Source organism: Ambystoma mexicanum, chromosome 4q, assembly GCF_040938575.1.
Source record: "Ambystoma mexicanum isolate Mex_15411 chromosome 4q, UKY_AmexF1_1, whole genome shotgun sequence".
Classification (NCBI taxonomy): domain Eukaryota; kingdom Metazoa; phylum Chordata; class Amphibia; order Caudata; family Ambystomatidae; genus Ambystoma; species Ambystoma mexicanum.
The window spans coordinates 1,010,050,137-1,010,069,906 of record NC_090928.1 but is presented as its reverse complement, the minus strand read 5'-3'; the positions used below and the strand labels follow the sequence as shown (position 1 = coordinate 1,010,069,906).

At 47.1% G+C, this 19,770-nt stretch overlaps 1 protein-coding gene across 1 annotated transcript in view; it reads left to right on the top strand.

Moving 5' to 3' along the window:
* USH2A (usherin) overlaps nucleotides 1-19,770 on the top strand; it is a 4,817,015-nt gene that overhangs the window by 298,461 nt on the left and 4,498,784 nt on the right. Inside the window, exon 8 of the mRNA XM_069608572.1 lies at nucleotides 1,086-1,307. Coding sequence (XP_069464673.1) covers nucleotides 1,086-1,307 — 222 coding nt within the window. The remainder of the gene's footprint in view (nucleotides 1-1,085; nucleotides 1,308-19,770) is intronic.

Genomic DNA, 19,770 nt, shown 5'->3' with positions numbered 1-19,770 from the left:
GAGCAGATAGTTACTCTACAAGATCAGATAAAGAAATTGGAAGAGGAAAATAACCAACTAATTATGAGCGAACTACACTCTCAAACAGAATTTGATGAGGAGCGCCAGAAATCCAATGCCATCAAAAAACAAAAGGACGACCTGGCTGAACAGAGGGGCACCCTAAGTCAGGAGAGAGACGACTTAGGCCAGGAAGTAAACCAATTAAAAACCGAGTTAGAGGGTAGAAAGTTGGCCCTCGAGGAGCTCAATGAATTAAAGACAGAGTATAGGAAGCTACTGGGGCACGCCAGATGGGTGGAGGATGCTCTGGAAGAGAACACCCAGACCAAAGATGCTAAAACTCAGGAGGTGAGTCTCCTGCAGTAGAAATTGTCCCAGTATTCGCAGACCATGCAGGAAGCACAGAGAGACAATGAGGCTCTCTGTGAAAAGAATGATGGGCTCCACCAGCAAGTGGCAGTGCAAAAGCGGATCATTGAGACCAGTAAGGCCTTGATAGATGAACAAAAGGCTCAGAACTTTGCTTATTACCAAGAAATAGGGGTTGAAAAAGAAAAGACAGCAAGGTTGGAGAAAGTAAGTGCTAGACTACATCCTAACTGAAGAGACCCTGAACAGGTAGAAAGGGACAGGGTAACCCCTGATTATAACATAAGGACCTCTGTACTCAGGGACTCCAACTCCTTTCGGAGCCATGAACACTTCATGTCTGCTGGCTAACATGAGCCGGGAGCTTTGGGGCTGGCAGAAATCAATAGATTTGATAAGATGGGACTGACAGATCAGCGCCCCCCAGAAAATGATGGACGGGCATCCCTGTACAGATACCCCAATGTTAGGGCTGATCTCTCTGACAAGGAAGACTCCTATGAGGGGAGGGTCAGGGAATCCGATCCACTGAAATACCGCCTTGCAAGGTACCAGTTGCTTCAATTTGATGGGGAACTAAATTACCAGGGTGTATCGCCTTATTGAAATCGTTAACACAATGCAATTTCACTTCAGATTTGTCAAGAAACAGTATTTCATTTGTCCAGACAATTTATCATAATATCTTTTTATCTATTTTTATTTTTTGACAGGTTTGTCCCATATTCTCAGGGAAACGTGACTTTGAGCATTCTTACTCCGGAACCAAATCACCGTCCATGCTACAATAACTTTTACAATACTCCAGAGCTCCAAGAGTTTGTAAAAGCAACTCATGTACGGATTAGGCTGATTGGTCAGTACCATACAACAGAACCTACTGTCAACTTCAGGCACAAGTACTATGGAGTCAATGAAATTACCATCAGTGGGAGGTAAGCAGTGTTATGATCTGTCCCTCATTTCTATCTACAGCACATTCAAATGTTAGCTCACCAAATAATGATGGCACGGCGTAAAGCGCTGCCAATTTAAAATGTATTTAATGTAATATTTGAGGTTTGGATAGTAAAATGGATTATACAGATTTTTAGGGGAAATTCACATGATTTGCTGTGAATAAATGTGAGTGTACTATGATAGGTCCCTTTCCAAGTTAACTCTTTCTTTTCAAAGCAAGTTAACTCTTTTTTTTCAAAGCAAGACATTAAATAAAATAAAGATGGGTTGCAAATCACGGCTATTAATAATGGTATGCTATGGTTTCTTATTGGGTTTTATGCCCTGCTCTGAAGCCATTTTTATTGTCTATGTGCACTCTGGCTGCTCTTAGAGAAAGGGGGTGAGTGAGGTTAGTGGTAAGGGGGAAACTGCAAGATACGTTTGATGTATGCAGGCCGGAAGTACCCTGATTTCTGTATGCAGGTCAGTTTTGAGGTGTTGTGTGTCGAAAACATAGGAGAGGCATTTATGTCCGAAGGGGAGTCTTGTTTGCCTGTGTAGCTAAATTGCAGTGGCCCAGTGTGTAGTATGGAAGTTGGTTGTAGAGGTTCAATGTTCTGTTGTTTGATGTCTGTTTGGAGGGATGTTAGGTTGCCGTGTGTGCATGGCTTATTCTGTACGCAGATTGTGGTTGGGATGTAGAATTTGAGTGAGCTAGGGCGAGTATCAGTTAGAAGCTTCTATGGGCAGATAAACCTGAACACACATTTAGCAGATCATAACATGACATAGCAAATCTTGAAAAAGGCATAGACATGAGCACAACATATTAGAAGTCATAGAAACACATTCAAAAGTCCTTACAACTTAGTGCCCCCCTTGCTCGTCTACCACTGGCTTCTTGCAGACAGATCCCATTTCACTTTCTCACAGTACTGTAGTTAGACTGTGTGTGTGTTTAGATTTCTAGCACTATATCTCTGTCCTAAATAGACTACACTTTACTGCATGTGCTACAAGGATATGTGAATTAGAAGATGAGTGAAGGGGGAATTTTACAGAATCCACTCACAACCATATGCTTGGTGATAAGAGTTGTTTGAGGCAAGAACCTTTGGAGACATGGCTGCTTGATAGATGGAGATCCCAGGCACCCCATTCTACTTCCATATTATATACATTAGTAGTGCCTTATCAAACAACCCTCTAATTTCCACAGGTGTTTTTATTTAAAGTTTTTATTATGGTATTTAGTGTGGACTTGGCTTCAAGAAGTGACAGATCACTTTACAGAGGTATACAAAAATACATATACAAAACGGAGCACTTTACAGAGGTATACAACAACAGTACAGATGCATAACAGAGCACCTTTCAGAGGTAACAACAGAACAGATATACTGCCGGGGGTAAGATACAGAGGGGCACATAGGAGCTGTACAGGGTGGCGAAGAGGAGTGGGGTGGAAGGCATGTGGCGAGTCAGGTGTTGTGAGGGCGACATGATTGCCTGGGTGGTGAGGAGGAGAGATGTCTTGAAGAGGTGGGTCTTGATGTCTTTTCTGAATTATAGGAGCAATTCTAATGCTGACTGGGTTCTTTTCTGAATTATAGGAGCAAGTCTAATGCTGACTGGGAGGAGGTTCTATAGCCTTGGGACATAGGCAGAGAAGACTTGTTTTCTGGTCCTTTCCTGTTTGCATGTGTCCTGGCTTCTGATGTTGCACTGTCCATCAGAGATGCTGAGTTTCTCTGCAAGCTAGTTGGGTTACTTGAGGAGCAATGCCTTATAGGTGGTTTCTGCTACAGTGGGGGCCAGTGAAGGTTGATGAGGGCTGAGGTGATGTGGTCATATCTGCGTAGACCATTTATGGGGTGTTTGGCCAGGTTCAGGGCACTTCTCAGGAGCACAGGGGAAGATGACAGGAGGCCTTCAAAAAGGGCCTTGCCATTCCAGGTGGGATAGGACCAGTGCTTCAACAGTATATCTAAAGTTGTATGGACGGGCTCAACTTTCTGCAGGAGGTAGAGCTGATACCAAGTTGTCTGAGTTTGCCTTGAAAGAGAGATGTTTGTCGATGTGGAACCCAAGGGACTTGACACAGGAAGTGAGCTTGGGTGTGAAGCTGTCAGGTTTCATGGTTCAAAGCCAGGTCTCTATGGCTCGGTGTTCGGTGTTGTTGGTGAGGAGTAGGAATTCGGTGTTGGAGGGTTTTTGCTTGAAGAATGCACTGGATATCCAAGACTGGATCAGCGGGAGGCAGGTTTTGAGCCTGTTGATATCCTTGATGGAGTCGATATTGAGGTATTGTTGTGTGTTATCGGCATATTGGTGGATGTGGATGTTGAGTGTGGCTAGGAGGGTTCTCAGCAGCTTCATGTATAGATTGAAGATCACTGGTGACATAATGGAACCCTGCAGGACTCCACAGGTGACGGGTAAAATAGGCAGCCTAGAGGAGTCCATCTGAACAAACTGGTGGTAGTTGAGGAGGTAGTAGGAGGGGCCTTAGAGGAGGGGCAATGTTTGTGACTAGGGAGAAAATACATGTCAGTGTGTGCTTACCTGTTGTCTGAGCAGCGGTTCAGGCCGAGTGAGGGTACAAGCAGAATGTTATAAAGAAACACATCTTCAACAATGACGTAAACATATTCAGTGAAAACCTGCATGGCTGGTTGGTGTGCGACTTCAATCACGTAGCGTCTGCTGAGATTATCTTCTTCTCACTGACAAAGGTCAAAGAACAAATTAACTATACTGCTAACACAATGCTACTTTATCATTGTACTGTGCACCTGGCAGGCCTTAAGACTGGCACAATGGAGGTTCTGGGGCCTTCTAACCTTCACACACGCATTTCACTCACTCCCTTCTATGCCACCTGGCTGTAAGGTCACCACCCTGATTTTGAACTATCATGTATCGCTCCCAGCACCTCGAAATACAAATCATACAATTGTCGCTCAAATAAGTGCACTGTTCGTTCTCTTCAAACATTTCAGGACTTGTTACTTTGGGGTTGGTGGTCAAAAGGTTCCTGGTGCCATGGAATTTAGGCATCTTGAGGTTTAGTGAGTTATATGGGCTGTAACTTGTGGTTGCCTGGGGATGCTCTGGGTCATGCTTTGGCCAGTGTGAGATAACATGCACACCAGGCGCCAGTCTATGATTGCGGCCTGGAAATTTCCCTTGTCTTGCAATTAGGGCCTAATGCATGAAATGCAACAGTTGGCACGTAGGCCTGGTCTTCACCCTATTGTTCCTAACATCTACACACAATACACTCACATCTATACAAAATGGCAGTCTTACTCCCACCTTGGGCTACACTATGTGGGTTGATTATATTGGGGTGTGGTCCTACCACTTTCCCCTTTGCCTCCTAGCCCTTCATAGTGTTTGGAATGCTGCTCGCCTCACTCTAAAGTGCTTAGGGGTGTGTGACAGGGTCATGCCCTTCCCAAAATCCCCCCTTTTTGTTACTTCTACAGTAAAAAAACTCTTTAATACCCCTCCGCTCCCGCTGTCTCCTTTCTGCTTCCACTTATGACTGTGTCCCCCTTATTGGTATCCATGCCCTGCATACTGACTGCAAACTATCCCCCCTAAAAGCATATTCCTCAGGTGAACAAGTAATATAGATGCATCCCCCATCCCCTGTCAGGTTCACCCAAACCTTTGTCTAATTCTCTATATCAGGGGGCTGGGTAATGATAGTATGCTATAAGTGATCACCCTCATTTCCATATGGGATGGGGAGCATTTCATACTTAGGGCCACAATGTGAGAGATCAGTCCGGACCTCAATACCTTTTGTCTCACAAGGTGCTTTTGAAACCCCAACTGATAGCATAATTCTAGCACTATTGAATGCCACATTGGCAAAACATTGAAGGCCCATTTGGCAGGTGCAGAAAATAACAAGGATGAACATGATTATGGGCATCAACATCTTCATGATCGCTCCGGACCACGACAGAGCCCAGTCAAATGCAATGGTGAACCAGCCACTCTCCTGTACTCCTCCCTCCTTCTTCATATAAACACCCAGGCCATAGATGGCTGCAATGATGTGGGATAACATGTTCTTTGCATCCTCTGAAGGCACAAACATTCTATGTTTACACCATGGTGGATGGCGGATTTACCGCCCCATTCCAAGGTGAGTGGGGCGGTAAATCCCCATTTCCCATTTACCCTTCCCCATTCCCATTTTTGCCCCATAGGGCATAATGGGAGTGGGGAAGGCGCTAATTACGGCACCGTAAATTACGGTGCCGTAATTAGCACCAAGGCGGTTTAGCGCCATGGATTTTAACGCCTGCTAAAAGCAGCCGTTAAAATTGGAATCAGGCGTTAAGGGTTAACGACGGCGTTAACCCTTAACGCCTGAGTTGTAATGAGGCCCATGTCTGGTGAGGTAGATAGGGTGCAGGTACTGCTGCCCCTCCATTTAAGATAACTAATGTTTCTGGAGGTGCCCTGCCGATGTCAGAGAGGTGTACTCAATATTGCAAGCCCTTTACCTTAACAGCGAGGGGAGTGCAAAACACCACCTTGTAGGGCCTGTGGAACCGAGGGTTGTTCCACCTATGCATAAAATTACGAATGTGCACAAAGTTACCAGGCAGCAATGGTTGTGTGATCATGCATTCAGGATCCATTGTGGTTGCTACATGTGATGTATTTGTTGTCTCAATTCTGGGAGGTGCAATCTGCTGAGAGACATATTTAAATGCCCACGTTAGTGTTGTTAGATCATCTTTGAACTCATCCCCTAACACCGCTGCTGCCCTGTGTGCATCTGAAGCTCTTCTTACAGGGGTTATGGGGGTGTGCATATGCCAAATAGTGACCACCTCGTGAGGTAACAACTGGTGGTCTTTGCTGGGCTGTGTACACAGACTGACGATGGCGTGGGGCAAACAGTGCCCCCAGTTATTTTTCAATGTGTTTTACGAAATTTGGCAATTTACTTTTGAGGAGCCTGTTGATCCACAATGTTGTTGGTCTGTGGGTGGTAAATTGAACACATCCGGTGCTTAATGCCAAGTAGTGCTGTGACATGCTGAGACAGTGCATTTGGCATCCGGATGTGCACAAGGCCCTGTTTCCACCCACCTCGAGAAAGGACAAACCACTACTATGAGGTATCTGGAGCCATTGCAACGTTCACCCATATCACCATAATCTATGTGGAATTCACAGAACGGCCCAGTAGGGTGGGGCAATGTGCCCCTTTATATCCATAGTGTAATCCCTGTACTAAAACCTTGACATGTGGTGCTATGTATGACCATTTTTGTGATGCTCTCCTGGATGTTTGTTATAAACCAGTCCTCCTGTATATATGCTCCGATGTGCTGCTTCAAACTGTCAAACAAATAGTGTAACTGTTCAAATGCTACTGCTAGCAGCTCCTGGGGCATTACTGTCTTCCCTGAGATCTCTTGTCTCCATAACAGGTCAGTTGGGGATTGCTTGCATCCCCTTTGTACCCAAACTTCCTTTTCCCTTTCTTGTGCCCTACCCTCTAACTCTATTATCTGGGAGATAGGCAATGCTGTGTAAGGTGCAGAATGTTCACTGGCTGGTAAGGTGGTTACAATGTACTCAGCAGGCATTTCATTTGGCAGATATGCCGTCATTTTGGCTGCTTCATCATCAGCTGTGTTCCCCATTGATATTTCATCTGTCCCGTTAGTGTGGGTGGCACACTTGACGACTGCCACAACAGATGGCTGAGATTATGCTTTTATCAGTATTTCTAGCAGTGCTGCATGCTACACTGTGGATCCATCTGCCCTCTGAAAACCCCTCCTCTTCCCGCAGGATAGACCAGCGTGCACATTTGATCTGACGTATGCAGAGTCCAATAGTCCAGAGTCCGTATGCAGAGTCCAAATATATTTTGACATGGCACCCTCGGGACGCTCCCATTACTTCGATGAGCGCTATTAGTTCCTCCACCTGTGCAGAATAATATTTGGGCTATCTTTTCATAACAATTGTCTTGTACTCCCCTTCCTCAATTCATACCACTGCTCCCCCTGTATGTCTTTGTCTATCCTCCTAGTCAATTGTGGATGACCCATCAACAAAGATCACCTCACCCTCTGCCAATGCACATGGAAACTGCCCCTGCATCACTGAATTCAGTGTGCCGCTGTAATAGGCCAACGGCTTATGGCCCATAGTACTTTTCTGTGTCAATACTGCGGTCGTGAGCTGGCTGTCTGAATATGAGAACAAGAAAAATGCCTTTTTCTAGTTTGGGGTGGCCAGTATGGGTGCTGAACTCATGTCTTCTTTTAGATCATCAAACTGATCATATTTGCAGTAGACAGTAACTTATGATCCTTCATTTTCTGTGCTTCCCTAAGGGCCTGCAGAAGTGTTTTTGTGTATGCTGCGTAATCTAAAATCCATGCCTTACAGTTGTTGCAAAGCCCCAAAAACATCTGCATTTCTTTAACTGAGGTGGCCTATCTGGTAGTATCCTTTTACCATTTTGCTTGTATGTACTGTCTCAGGTAGAGCACCTCCTGTTGGCAGCATTGCAACTTAGCCTTGTTAACCTTGTACCCCTTATGGGCCAGCAATTGCAAAAGTGTAATGGAATCCCTTTGATAGTGCTGCTCACTGCCACTGCACACTAACACATCATCCATGTATTGGATAAATGTGCTAGACACCTGAATAGTCCCTAAATCAGCTTGCAGTATTCTGTCACATATGCTTGGGCTCTCAGAGGACCTGTGAGGTAACCTAGTTTGTTTGAACTGCATCTTGCCCTGTGTAAATGCTGTGAGTTACCTCAACTCATGGTGGAGTGGATTTGAGAAGTCCACTACAGTGAAGTATGTGGCTTCTTTGGGAATACTACATAAACTCGTCACAGGATTCCGGACAACTTGAAATTATTTTTGTACCACATAATTTATGGGGCACAAGTCCTACATCATAGTGTTATACGCACAGGGGTCACGTCCTTCAGTAGTCTTACTTTTGTGTGGATTTGTAGTCCACAACTATGAAGGCATGTGTTGTAAGTCTTTGGGCCTCATTACACGTTGTGCGGTAAGGGATTAACGTTACCGGTAAGGGAATACCGGTATCGTTAAACACCCATGCCAATTACGACCCGGATTACCGCTATTAGCGGCACCGCTAAGTACGGTGCCACTAATAGCGGCTAGTTCGCGGACGCACGACTCTTCATCCCGTAATTAGCAGCATGGCGCTAATAGCACACCATCACAAGCCATGCGGACATGCTAATAGCGGCATGGTAAAGCCCCAAAAACCCCTTACCGGCATGCCGCTAATACCGGCATCACAAACCACCCGTTAAGAGAACTGAGCAGTGTTCCCACCTGCCACAGGTGGACACAATCAGCACAGGTAGAGGCAATGGAGACTGTGGCAGCACAAAAGGAGCACACCACACCCCTTCACACCCCCCTTCCCACACCAAGATGGTTCCAATACTAGCAGCATTACATGGGCTGGAGGACATGATTGCAGTGCAGCAGCAACAACAACAGGCAGCACAGAGGAGACGCAGGAGGAGGAGGAGAAGGGCAAGACAGGCACAGCAAGCACCACCAGGGCACCTAGGAATACCACAGAGACAGCCACCAATCCCCAGGATCTGAGCCAGTCCATTTAACCTAACCCCTTAGCAGATACACACCCTGTACCGTCTGGATCGGGATACCATCACCAGCATCGTGGACATGATACATGACGACATTGTGAGCCTCATAGACATCAGAAATGCCATCCCCCCTCTACTGAAGGTGGTGACTGTGCTCCACTTCCTGGCCACAGGCACCTACCAGCATACAGTGGGGCAGATGCATGGCATCTCACAACCAGTATTCTCACGCATGCTGAACCAGGTACTCGATGCCCTCGTGAAGCATGTACGTGAACACTTATTCCTGCCACGGACTGCCCAGGAGATCGCAAACACCAAAGTTGGCTTCTATTCACTGGCAGGCATCCAAGTTGCATCGGGGCCATCGACTGTACCCATGTGGAATTGGTGGTCCCACATCACAATGAAGTAGTCTACCGAAACAGAAAGCAATTCCACTCCATCAATGTCCAAATTGTATGTGACGCAAACAAGATAATCACACATTGTTGTGCTCGATTTCCCGGATCAACCCATTATTCTATGGTCCTGCGGAACTCAACCATACCACGCTACATGGAGCGACAAGCCGGAAAACGTTTGTGGCTACTTGGTGAGTAGCAGGGCAAGCACATGGCAGTGTGATTGGGGGGGAGAGATACATACTCCAACTGGGTGTTGACTGTCGTCCGTAGACAAATGGACATACGCCAATGTCCATCGGGGAAGGCCACAATGTAATTGAGAAGAACCCACATGCAATTTGAAGCTGCACAACATTGAGAACAATCCAGGTTTCCAAATATTACACATCCATCCACATCCACATTGCACATCATGCCACACCACATAATACACAAATCAGCAACATGGCGTCACGATAGTTATACAGAATTAGCACAGCACAACATCAATACAGCAATGTGCCCTTGAATGCATGCAAAGGGATCACCCCTAGCCATAGCATTGAACCACACACCTATAGAACCACTGAAGTGATGCTTCACAGCATGGCAACATCGATGTCGAAATGGCAGTACACTAGCAGTGTGGTACCAAATTTGCCTGGGCCCAGGGACACCTAAGACCTGGCCTCACCCAGGACATGTCAATTACTGTCGGAGGCATGAATCGGGCAAGTCCACTTGCAGGGTCGAGCTCAGCTTTGCACATTGCAGTCACACAGATCATCTGCATGCACGCTGGTAATCGTGGATTTCAATCACAATGCAAAGTCGATTTGTGTGATATGTACAGGCCGCTCTTGAGGTGAACAGTAACAGGTCCCCATTCTTCCCCCCATACAGGTGATGCCGGCTATCCCCTGAAGAGGTGGCTCCTTACCCCTGTATGGAACACACAGAACAGGCACGAAGAGGACTACAATCGTGCACATACCCGTACCCGTGTCGTGATTGAGCAGATATTTGGCCTTTTGAAGACACGGTTCAGGTGCATAAGCAGGTCGGGTGGGGCTCTCCTGTACGGCCATGAGAAGGTGGCCAAGATCACCATGGCATGTGTCATGCTGCACAATATGTGTATCAGACGGAATGTGCCACTGCCCCCTGACGTTGAAATGCAACCACCTGATGAGGATGATGATGATGGTGATGAGGACTGAGGTGACGGGGATGCTGGTCATGCATGAGGCGATGCCCAGGAGGGACGCGATGTGCGACAGCATCTGATCAACCAAATATTCAGAGACATGTGGTTTAACTTTGTAGGATGGATATGGGTATTAGTGGTGAAGTGCACAATGGACCCTGTCACCAATAAAGTACACATACACAATGATGAAGTCCAAGCCTGTGTTTCAACTAGTCACCAGTGTATTACGGTTTAATGAGATGAAAAAGTGCATGTCCCCAACTATCCCACCACCCTTTCACCCACCCCACCCCCCACAACACTCCTGAAACACCCTTTCCCCCTTCCCCCCACAACACTCCCGAAACACCCTTTCCCCCCTCCCCCCACAACACTCCCGAAACACCCTTTTCCCCCCTCCCCCCACAACAATCCCATGTGTGGCTTGCACCATGTTGGTGTCCTGCTGCACACGTGCCAGCTAGACCCTGCTGTCCCTATTTCCCATTGCCACCACCACCATTAGGAGGTTGGGATGATGTGTGCGGCGTGGTGTGCATGGAGTGGCGGAGGGGGCTTGTCTGCCTTGAACTCGCAGATGATGAGGTGGCTGTCTGTCCCTGTGGTGGTGGTGGGAACTGGCTGTCCATCGCGTCCGCTATGCGCGTGAGGACCTGCCTCAGTTGGCCAATCTCCATGCACAGCCTGTTGGTGCAGGCTTCCATCGCCTCCCTCGAGTGCCTAGCAGTCTCTGCGATCTCCCCCCTGAGACGGGCAGCCTCTTCCACATGCTTCCCAACCAGCACTGTAATGTCCTCCTGGCGCTGCCTGATGGTGGCCCGGTCATGGCCACTGTGGCCAGCTCGTGGTGTGGCTGCTGCGCCTTCCTCTACGTCCCGGACATCAGGTGTGGCCATCGGTGGGCTCCAGCACCCTCCAGTGTTCTCCTCGCCAGACTGGTCATGGACACTGGATCCTGGTATTGGCCGTGGAGTTGCTTCTGGGCTTCCTGGGGTGGTGGGGGTGTGCATTTGCATGGTGAATTCTATAGGGTCCTCCACATCTGACAGCAGCGCTGTGGCTGCTGCCTCACCAGTGGAACTTGTGGCAGAGGAGGGTGGGCCCTCCGTGGGTGTAACCTGTGGTGGGGGGTTCACATCAGTGGGTGTGGCAATTGTTGCTGGCGTAGACTGCGGTATTGGTGCAGTGGCGCTCTTGCAATGTTTGACCCTCTGCAGGGGCTCACTCCTCCCTGTGCCCCTTGATGTGGTGGGGGTGTCCCCTGTCTCCTGTGCCCTGGGTTTTTTCTTGGCAGGGGGAACCTGTGTCGCAGTGGCAGGTTCTTCACTGTCTGTATGTGAGCCTGTGGGGGACAAAGAGGGGGATGGCATTGGTGATGGTTCAACGTGCTTCATGCAGATTCAGTTCATCATGTTGTTCTGTGCATTGGGACTTCATTGGTGGGGATTCAGGTGATGGGGCTGTTGAGTGGGTATTCCATGCATGGTTCTGTGTGGCACTTGTCTGTGGTGATGCGTGCATGTGTGTGTGTTGAGGTGTGACACTCATATGGGCAGGGTTGTGTGCATGTATGATTGTGGCCGCATCCATGAGGTGAATCTGGGCTCACAGGGGGTGCCTCAACATTCACAGTGCATTGTTTCATGTGTACACTCACCTCCATCGGATGTAGTGGCCACACCATGCTCCCGACTCCCTTGATAGATTCAACGCCAATCGTGCTGGCGCAGGTCTCCTCCCACTCCTTCAATTTAATTGGTGAATCAGCGCCACCTCCTGTGGCCATGGCCAGCTGGCGGTTCGCAGACAGTATGCTGCGGACCCGGAGGCGGAGATCGTCCCACCGCTTCCTGCAGTCCCTGACAGTGAGGGTGGTGGTGCCCACCGCACTCACTTTCAGGGCGACCTCTGCACAGATGGCCTTTTTCTGGATCAGGTTCTCCCGCCGCATGCCGTTGGCAAATACCACATCAGAGTTTGCTGCTAGGGTCTCTGTCAGCATTATGAGTTCCTCGTTCATAAACTTCTCTTTACGCTGGCGGTCGGTGTTTTCTTTTATGGCCTTTGGCATGGTGAGGGGATCCTTGTGGCTTTGGGATGGCACAGTTGTCGAAACAGGTCCAGGGGGCAGAGGATGGCAATGGATTGTGTTTTTAAAGATGCCCGCCGTGCTCTTTCCCGTTCCTGTGCGATGACGCTATTTCCGGTTCCGCTATTTAACGGTGACCGCTATTTGTGTGGTGCAGGAGGTCGGAAGTGGTATCAGCGCTTTCGTCGGTGCTGCTAAGGTTTTTTTTGGGGTCTTTAACGGCATGGCGGTAGGGTCATTACCGGCATGGCGCTATGCTCATCTCCACGTACTCGTAATGGTAAGCAATTAGCGGCTTCTTGCCAAGGCGGACATGTTAATAGCGCCATACCGGTAAATGCCTTTTTTTACTGCGTACCGTGTAATGAGACCCTTTGTCAAGGATTAGAGATGGAGTTATTACTTCCATCAGGGGGCACTGCACCCTTCAGTACTGTACAATTATGTCACAGGGGATACAAATCTCTAATAATATCTCCCCATTTTTGTTATTGTTCACAAACTGTTCGTCATCAGTCACTTCCTTTAACTGTACTGTTGGATCTATACCAAGAACTGTTCGACACTCACACCCATTTGTGTCAATTCTTAGCACGACAAACCTCTTGTCAGAGACCAACAATCCCTGTAAATCCAGCGACAATATTATTCCCACCACCACTTCAAGTGACGCAACTGGACGATAGATGAAATCTGTGAGCACTCGCCAACACTGTTTAGCAATCTGAGGCACCGACCTCCATGAGCACAGTAATACCATAAATGAACATGTCCGGGTCCAAAGGAAATACGCGAACCACCACATTCAATGTCATTGTATGCATTATCAACATTGCCCCTATTGCGCACATCCCAGGCGCGGAACAAAATATACTGCGATCTGTACATTATATTGTCATGTTTAATTTGCTGAGCAGGTCCCTGCCCAGCAAATTGACAGGGGGAATTTCAGAATATAGTAGGGGAGCCCGCACCACCTTCCCTCCCACCTTTACATCCAGCTCCTCAGTGTATGGAACCATGGAAATAGCCACAGAAAATCCTTGCATGTCAAGATATTTGCATGATAATGGGAAATTCCCTTCCATGATGCACAATTGTGTTGCAACAGAGTCCACCATAAATATGAACTGTTTGTCTCCTATCTCCACCCCCACCAAGGGGTCCTCTTCAGGGTGGATGGTCATTGACATGACCAGATATGTGAGTGCTCTCTGTGGGCTGACCTAATCAGGATATGTGTTTGTTCCAGGGAATGATAAGGGGATACCCCCATCACTGTTGCTCCTCCAAAGGGAGCAGTTGCTCTGCTTGGTACCCAATTGACTGGGGCCACACACCCCTGCTGTTGCTGCTGCAGGTGCCGTATCTGTATATCAGATACTTGAGGCTGCTCATTGTATGTCTGGGACTTCCGCTGTAGATACCCTTGATTTTGATACTCCTGACCCTGTTGCAGTTACCCTAGTGCTCAGGGTCCTTGGGGTCCTTGATCCTGCTGCGGTGACCCATAGTTATACCCCACTGCAGACCTGTTCCTGTATTCCCTTGCAAAATGCCCCACCTCAAACACTTCGAACATTGTGATGGTCCAAACCCAACCCCTCTGTGTCTAACTTTTTGCGGTCCTTATTTCTGCCACTGTGGGCTGGGGTACTGTTGCTCCCGACCCACTGACCTTGTCCTCCTTCATATCAGATCGCAGCAATAGCGGCGCTCATGACCTGCTGGGGGCCCTCTGTCCCTTCCACCCGTACTTGCGTTGGTGCCTGGACAACAACCTTTGCTAATTTCTTTTCTACCAAGTTTGCTTCCTCTGTTTGATGCCTTTAGGCTGTTTCTCTGTCCCGCTCCTTGATTCTTTTACAATGGTGCACTATTATACTCTGTATCTCTGACCACCCGTTTGCTTTGATACCCACAATCTTATCTAATGCCTTCTGTAATTCTTTTGGCAAACCTCTCTTTACAATGAAATGGAAAAATGGTATTGAATGATCCCAAGGTCCTCCCGTTTCAGCTCTCCATATCGCTTGTAATTTTAGAATACATTTTGCTCGGTCCTCATCATCGCCCATTGTACATTGCATCAGGGACTGTAAATCAGGGGTGTTTGGGAAAGCCCTTTCGTAGCGCATCCCAAACCTGTGCTCTAATTCTTTTGAAGGATGCTCCATCATGTATATCAGCTCCAAGGGTTATTCCCAGGAACTCAGCTGTTTAACACATATTCCCTGCCCGTTCCCCAATTATAGCAACTGTCAAACTCTTGAGGTCCCCTATTGCCACGGACATCCCAACTGTTAGCCTCTTGAACTCATATATCCACTTACTCGACCCTGCTGGGAGCTGTGGGAGATCCTTAATCAAATGGGTTTTATCCATCTGGGGCAGGGCACATACTGTGTCCTCCCTGCCCCCTATGTATGAGGGGAATTTGCATCTTTGCCCCACTTCCCAAACCCTTCTTCATAACAACCCTTCTCTTTAACATTGCCATCTGGCCGGCCCTATGCCTTAACATGCCCCCTTTGAACATTTTACTTGGGGGTAATCTGAACTGCCTCTTTACCCCTTTCCTCTTCTTCACCCTGACCTTCATCAAACTTAGCATTATCATCCTCCCTCACATTGTTTCCCAACACCGTATACTCCTGTCTAAGAATTTTCCATTACTCTTGTTTCCCTCCTTATCAACACATTTATGTCTTATTCCTTCAGTATCCATCCTGAGCAGCAACTCCCCTGATCTCCATTCTCCCGATCCTTCTCCCGACACCCCTAAATCCCTCACTTCTCTTAAGGAGGCCTGTATCCTGTTCAGTAATGTTAGCAACTGTGCCAACTTATCTTCAAACCCCCTTGACCGGACACCCGCATAAACCGATACTTTGGCCGGGTATGCATATGGGGTGGGGTACAGGTAGCCTGTGGTGTTACTGGTTCTGGAGGGGTCCCTACCACAGTGGGCACATAGGTTGGATGTGTGTACCCATCTGCGGGACTCGCTACCATGGTATATAATCCCCTGCGCTCCACTGACACCCCACCCACTCCTTCTCCCCTCCGGCACTTTCAATCTTTCTGTATCTGCGCTCCTGCTCAATACCCTTCATCCTTTGTGTTTTCAAACATCCACCAGAGGTCTAGAATTTATTTTCTCTTCTGAAGCTGTTTCCCTTTATACTTAGCTACTAAAAATGTGGACATGTGTTCCAAAACACTCTTAGTGTGGGAGCCCTGCTCTGGCTCAGGCAGGGCATCCCCCCTCCTCCTGTCTCCACAATCCACTGCTTATGGTATTTCTCCACCCTGTCATGATACAGTGGCAGGGCCTTATACATACACTCTAGTGGTGTTCCTCCCCCCATACTAGTGCTGTCTGTCTTCCTAACCCTGTAAGGCCCCTATTGACACACCAGGCACGCTGCTGCTGCTTATGACAATCTACAACAAAAGAAAGAAAATTACTTCTTCACCCGTTTTTATGTTCCCCTCCCTTGCGTACACACACCACTCCACGAAACACTCCAATGGCACACCCCACCAGTACATACACAATTACCGCCCCTCCTAGGTCCTGGTCTTCATCCAATAAAACATGAATAGAATACAAGCTAAAAGAACAAACACTTCTTGTTCGAGGCACACTACTTATATGAGACCACTATTTTTATTTCCATATTTCTCCTTCAAATAATATATTTTATCGTGGTACCACCTTCCCTCCCCTTCCTAGGAGGGGCTCCCTGCCTTACCTTTGCCTTACCTTATAATGCCTTACCAAAATAACCTCTTCACAATACAAACACCAATAAGAGATAACGCAAACCACACCAATGTCACATCAACAACCTCGCTCTCCACATGTTCACACTTCCTCATGCACCTGTCCCCTACTTGTTATCACTTACAAGAGTCTGCACACATGTGCATGCTCACCCAAACTCCTCTGTCACGTAGTTCCAACACCGGCCTGCACTATCCTCGGAACCGCACCTTGCTTCAAAGAGCATAGAGGACTTCTCTTAAAATGGCTCCTGCTAAACCACTCGGAACACATGTTTTTTTGGGAACGGTCGCTGTAAGTGGGCGTGGCTCCTCCTAGGGAAGTGGTCGGGAGGCCTCTGCAAATACAGGGGGTGCTGGGACCACATTGGGGTCACCAATTGAAGGCAAACCTCTGAATGCTCACACCAGAGAGAATACAACCCACTAGGGAAGGAAGGCCCAAGTTGATTTTGTAAGGATAAGATGTGTTATCCTACAGACAGATGAGAGCAACAGCAAAGAACTCTGCTGCTAAGAATGTTCTGCTGAGAGAGGGTACAAGCAGAATGCTATAAAAAAAACACATTGTCATCAATGACGTAAATATATACAGTAAAAACCTGCTTGGCTTGTTGGTGTGCGCCTATATAGGATCTGCCTGCCCCATAAGCGATGCCAGCTCATTGGTTCCACCCCAGTGCACCTGGCAGGCCTTAAGACTGGCACAAAGGAGGTTCTGGACATTATAACCTTCACACACACATTTCACTCACTCCCTTCTGTGCCATCCGGCCCCAAGGTCTCCACCCTCATTTTGAACTATAATGTATCCCTCCCAGTACCTTGCAATATAAATCAGATGATTGTCACTCAAAGACGTGCACTGTCCATTCTCTTTGAACATTTCAGGACTTGTTACTTTGGGGTTGGTGGCCAAAGGGCACCTGGTGCCATGGAATTCAGGAATCTTGAGGGGATGATCCGGGTCATGCTTTGGCCATTGTGGGATAACACGCACACCAGGCGCCTTGTAGCACATATTCCTTGCAGATAGGAAAACATCTTTGCAATACTGTTAGACCAATGAATGAGCTTTATGACGTCCTCATGGAAGCTCAGGGGTAGCTGGAGATTTCCCTCATCTCGATTTGAGGGCCTAATGCATGAAATTCCGCATTCACCATGCAGGCCTTCTCTTCTCACTATGGTTATTAACATCTACACACAATGCACTAACATCTATACAAAATGGCAGTCTTGCTCGTGTCTTGGGCTACACTATGTGGGTTGAATATATTCGGATGGGGTCCTACCACTGTCCCCTCTGCCCCATAGCCCATCATAATGTTTTGAATGCCGCTCCCCTCACTCTAAAGCTCTTAGGGCGGTGGGACGGGGTCACCCTCTTCCCAACACATCTTAAGAAGGGAAAAAGGGCAGCAAAACTGGAAGGCACTAACAGTACAGCAGTGATTGACAGTTGGGTGGTCTTAGTCCACATGACCTAGATCCACTTACACCTGCTCACCAACTGCAAAGGAAACTATACTGGAGGGCTGCTTAAGTTGTTGAAAAAGGGTGGTAAGCAGGAAGGCACCAACAGGTTTGTGGTGATTGACATGTGGGTGGGCTTAGGCTACCTGACCTAGATCCACTTGCACCTGCTCACCAACTGCAAAGGAAAAGAGGCTGGAGGGCTGCTTAAGTAGGGAAAATTGTGGCAAAACAGGAAGACACCAACAGTTTAGCAGTGATTGACAGGTGGGTGGGGCTTCTGCTATATGACCTGGATCCACTTGTACCTGCTCATCAACTGTCAAGGTGTTGTGCTCAGTGAAATTTATTTCCCATCTGAGAAATTTCCTCTGGGGCATCAAACAGTATTTCTGGTGTCTGTGACCTGTTTGTCAGGCATTTATCAGACAATTAAGGCAGGGGTTAGAGTTGCTGAACAATTCCTGGTAATTTAGCCAAACTCATTTACCATTACTGCATGTGGTAATCATGCAGTAGTGTGAAGGGCTAGCATGATTTTGCCACAATGAAAGTAGTGATGCTGGATCATTTTGTACTTGCATGACTGATGTCATTATTATGGATTCTGCCTAATATTTACTGATGTAAAGTGCAGATGGAATACCAAGGATTTCATGCCTTTCTGTCAACATCAGTATTAAATTAATGTGAGGTTGCCGACTGATTTTCTGCATGTAAGTGGGGTGATAGCAGAATTTACTTTCTGGGCATGAAATGTAATAACAATTGTACAGCACGTAGAAAAAGGGTGGAACGTTTGGCACCCTGAGGTTTGTCTTCAGCATGGACTACCAGTTCATAATGTACAGAAATTGGTTACTTATGCCAAAACATCCCTCGCTTTCATGCCATTAATATATGCTAACTTATAATCACAGGGTTGACGATGCCCCCCAAAACATATTTTGACCTATGTATTTAGTGCTACTTGCTTTTTATCTGTGTTTACACATGAGCAATGTGAATATGTGTGTCTGTTTTAACAATCATGGCAGTAAATGTACTTTTTTGTTTAATCTTTCGTGCTTTCTGATTTATCTTGATAACATTAAAACAAAGTGACACATGTACAGAGTTTAGTAGCACACATGTTAAAATCAGTTGTGAAGGATGCCATCTAGCAAGTGTATAGAAAAACAAGGCTTTTTATTTTTTATTAAATATACAATGTTGCTGGAAATGCTTGCATGCTCAATACAGCCAGATCCATTTGATATATCATATGTGTCAGCACTGTGAGCTCCTCTCAGCTTTGGAAGGGTTGTGTATTCTGGTCTACAGACTGACATGGCCATGTGACAGGGCAGGAGACGGCATGGCTATGCATCTCCTTTTGATCACGTTTGAGGACTGATAACACCCTCTTTAGTGAGCCAGCCTCCCAGCGTGAGCTGGCCTGGGAAAAAGGAATTAACGAGGTCAATCATCCCAAAAGGACTGGCTCACAAGAGTATGTTGCATACCAAAAGGGACTTTGATGTTGTTGACAAGAGAAGGAGACATAAGTAACATAAACAAGCAGTGCTTAGACTACCTGAAGGAATGATTCACCATCTTATTTCCGATCTATCTCTTTTTTTCCTGTCCCCTACACTTACTTTCACACAAAGCAATTTGGCTATGATGTCAGAAGGCAAAGTAGTCTACTTGTTCCCAAGACAGGTGTTGGACCACTAAATCAGGTTTGCTTAAGTTCACTCCTCGCCTGTGTGATTTTGCCTTTAAAAGAAGAGTTCCCCACTCCTGCTATGGTTCATATTAGAACAACTACTGAAGGAAGAATTTGTTGGACATCTGTTGGTAG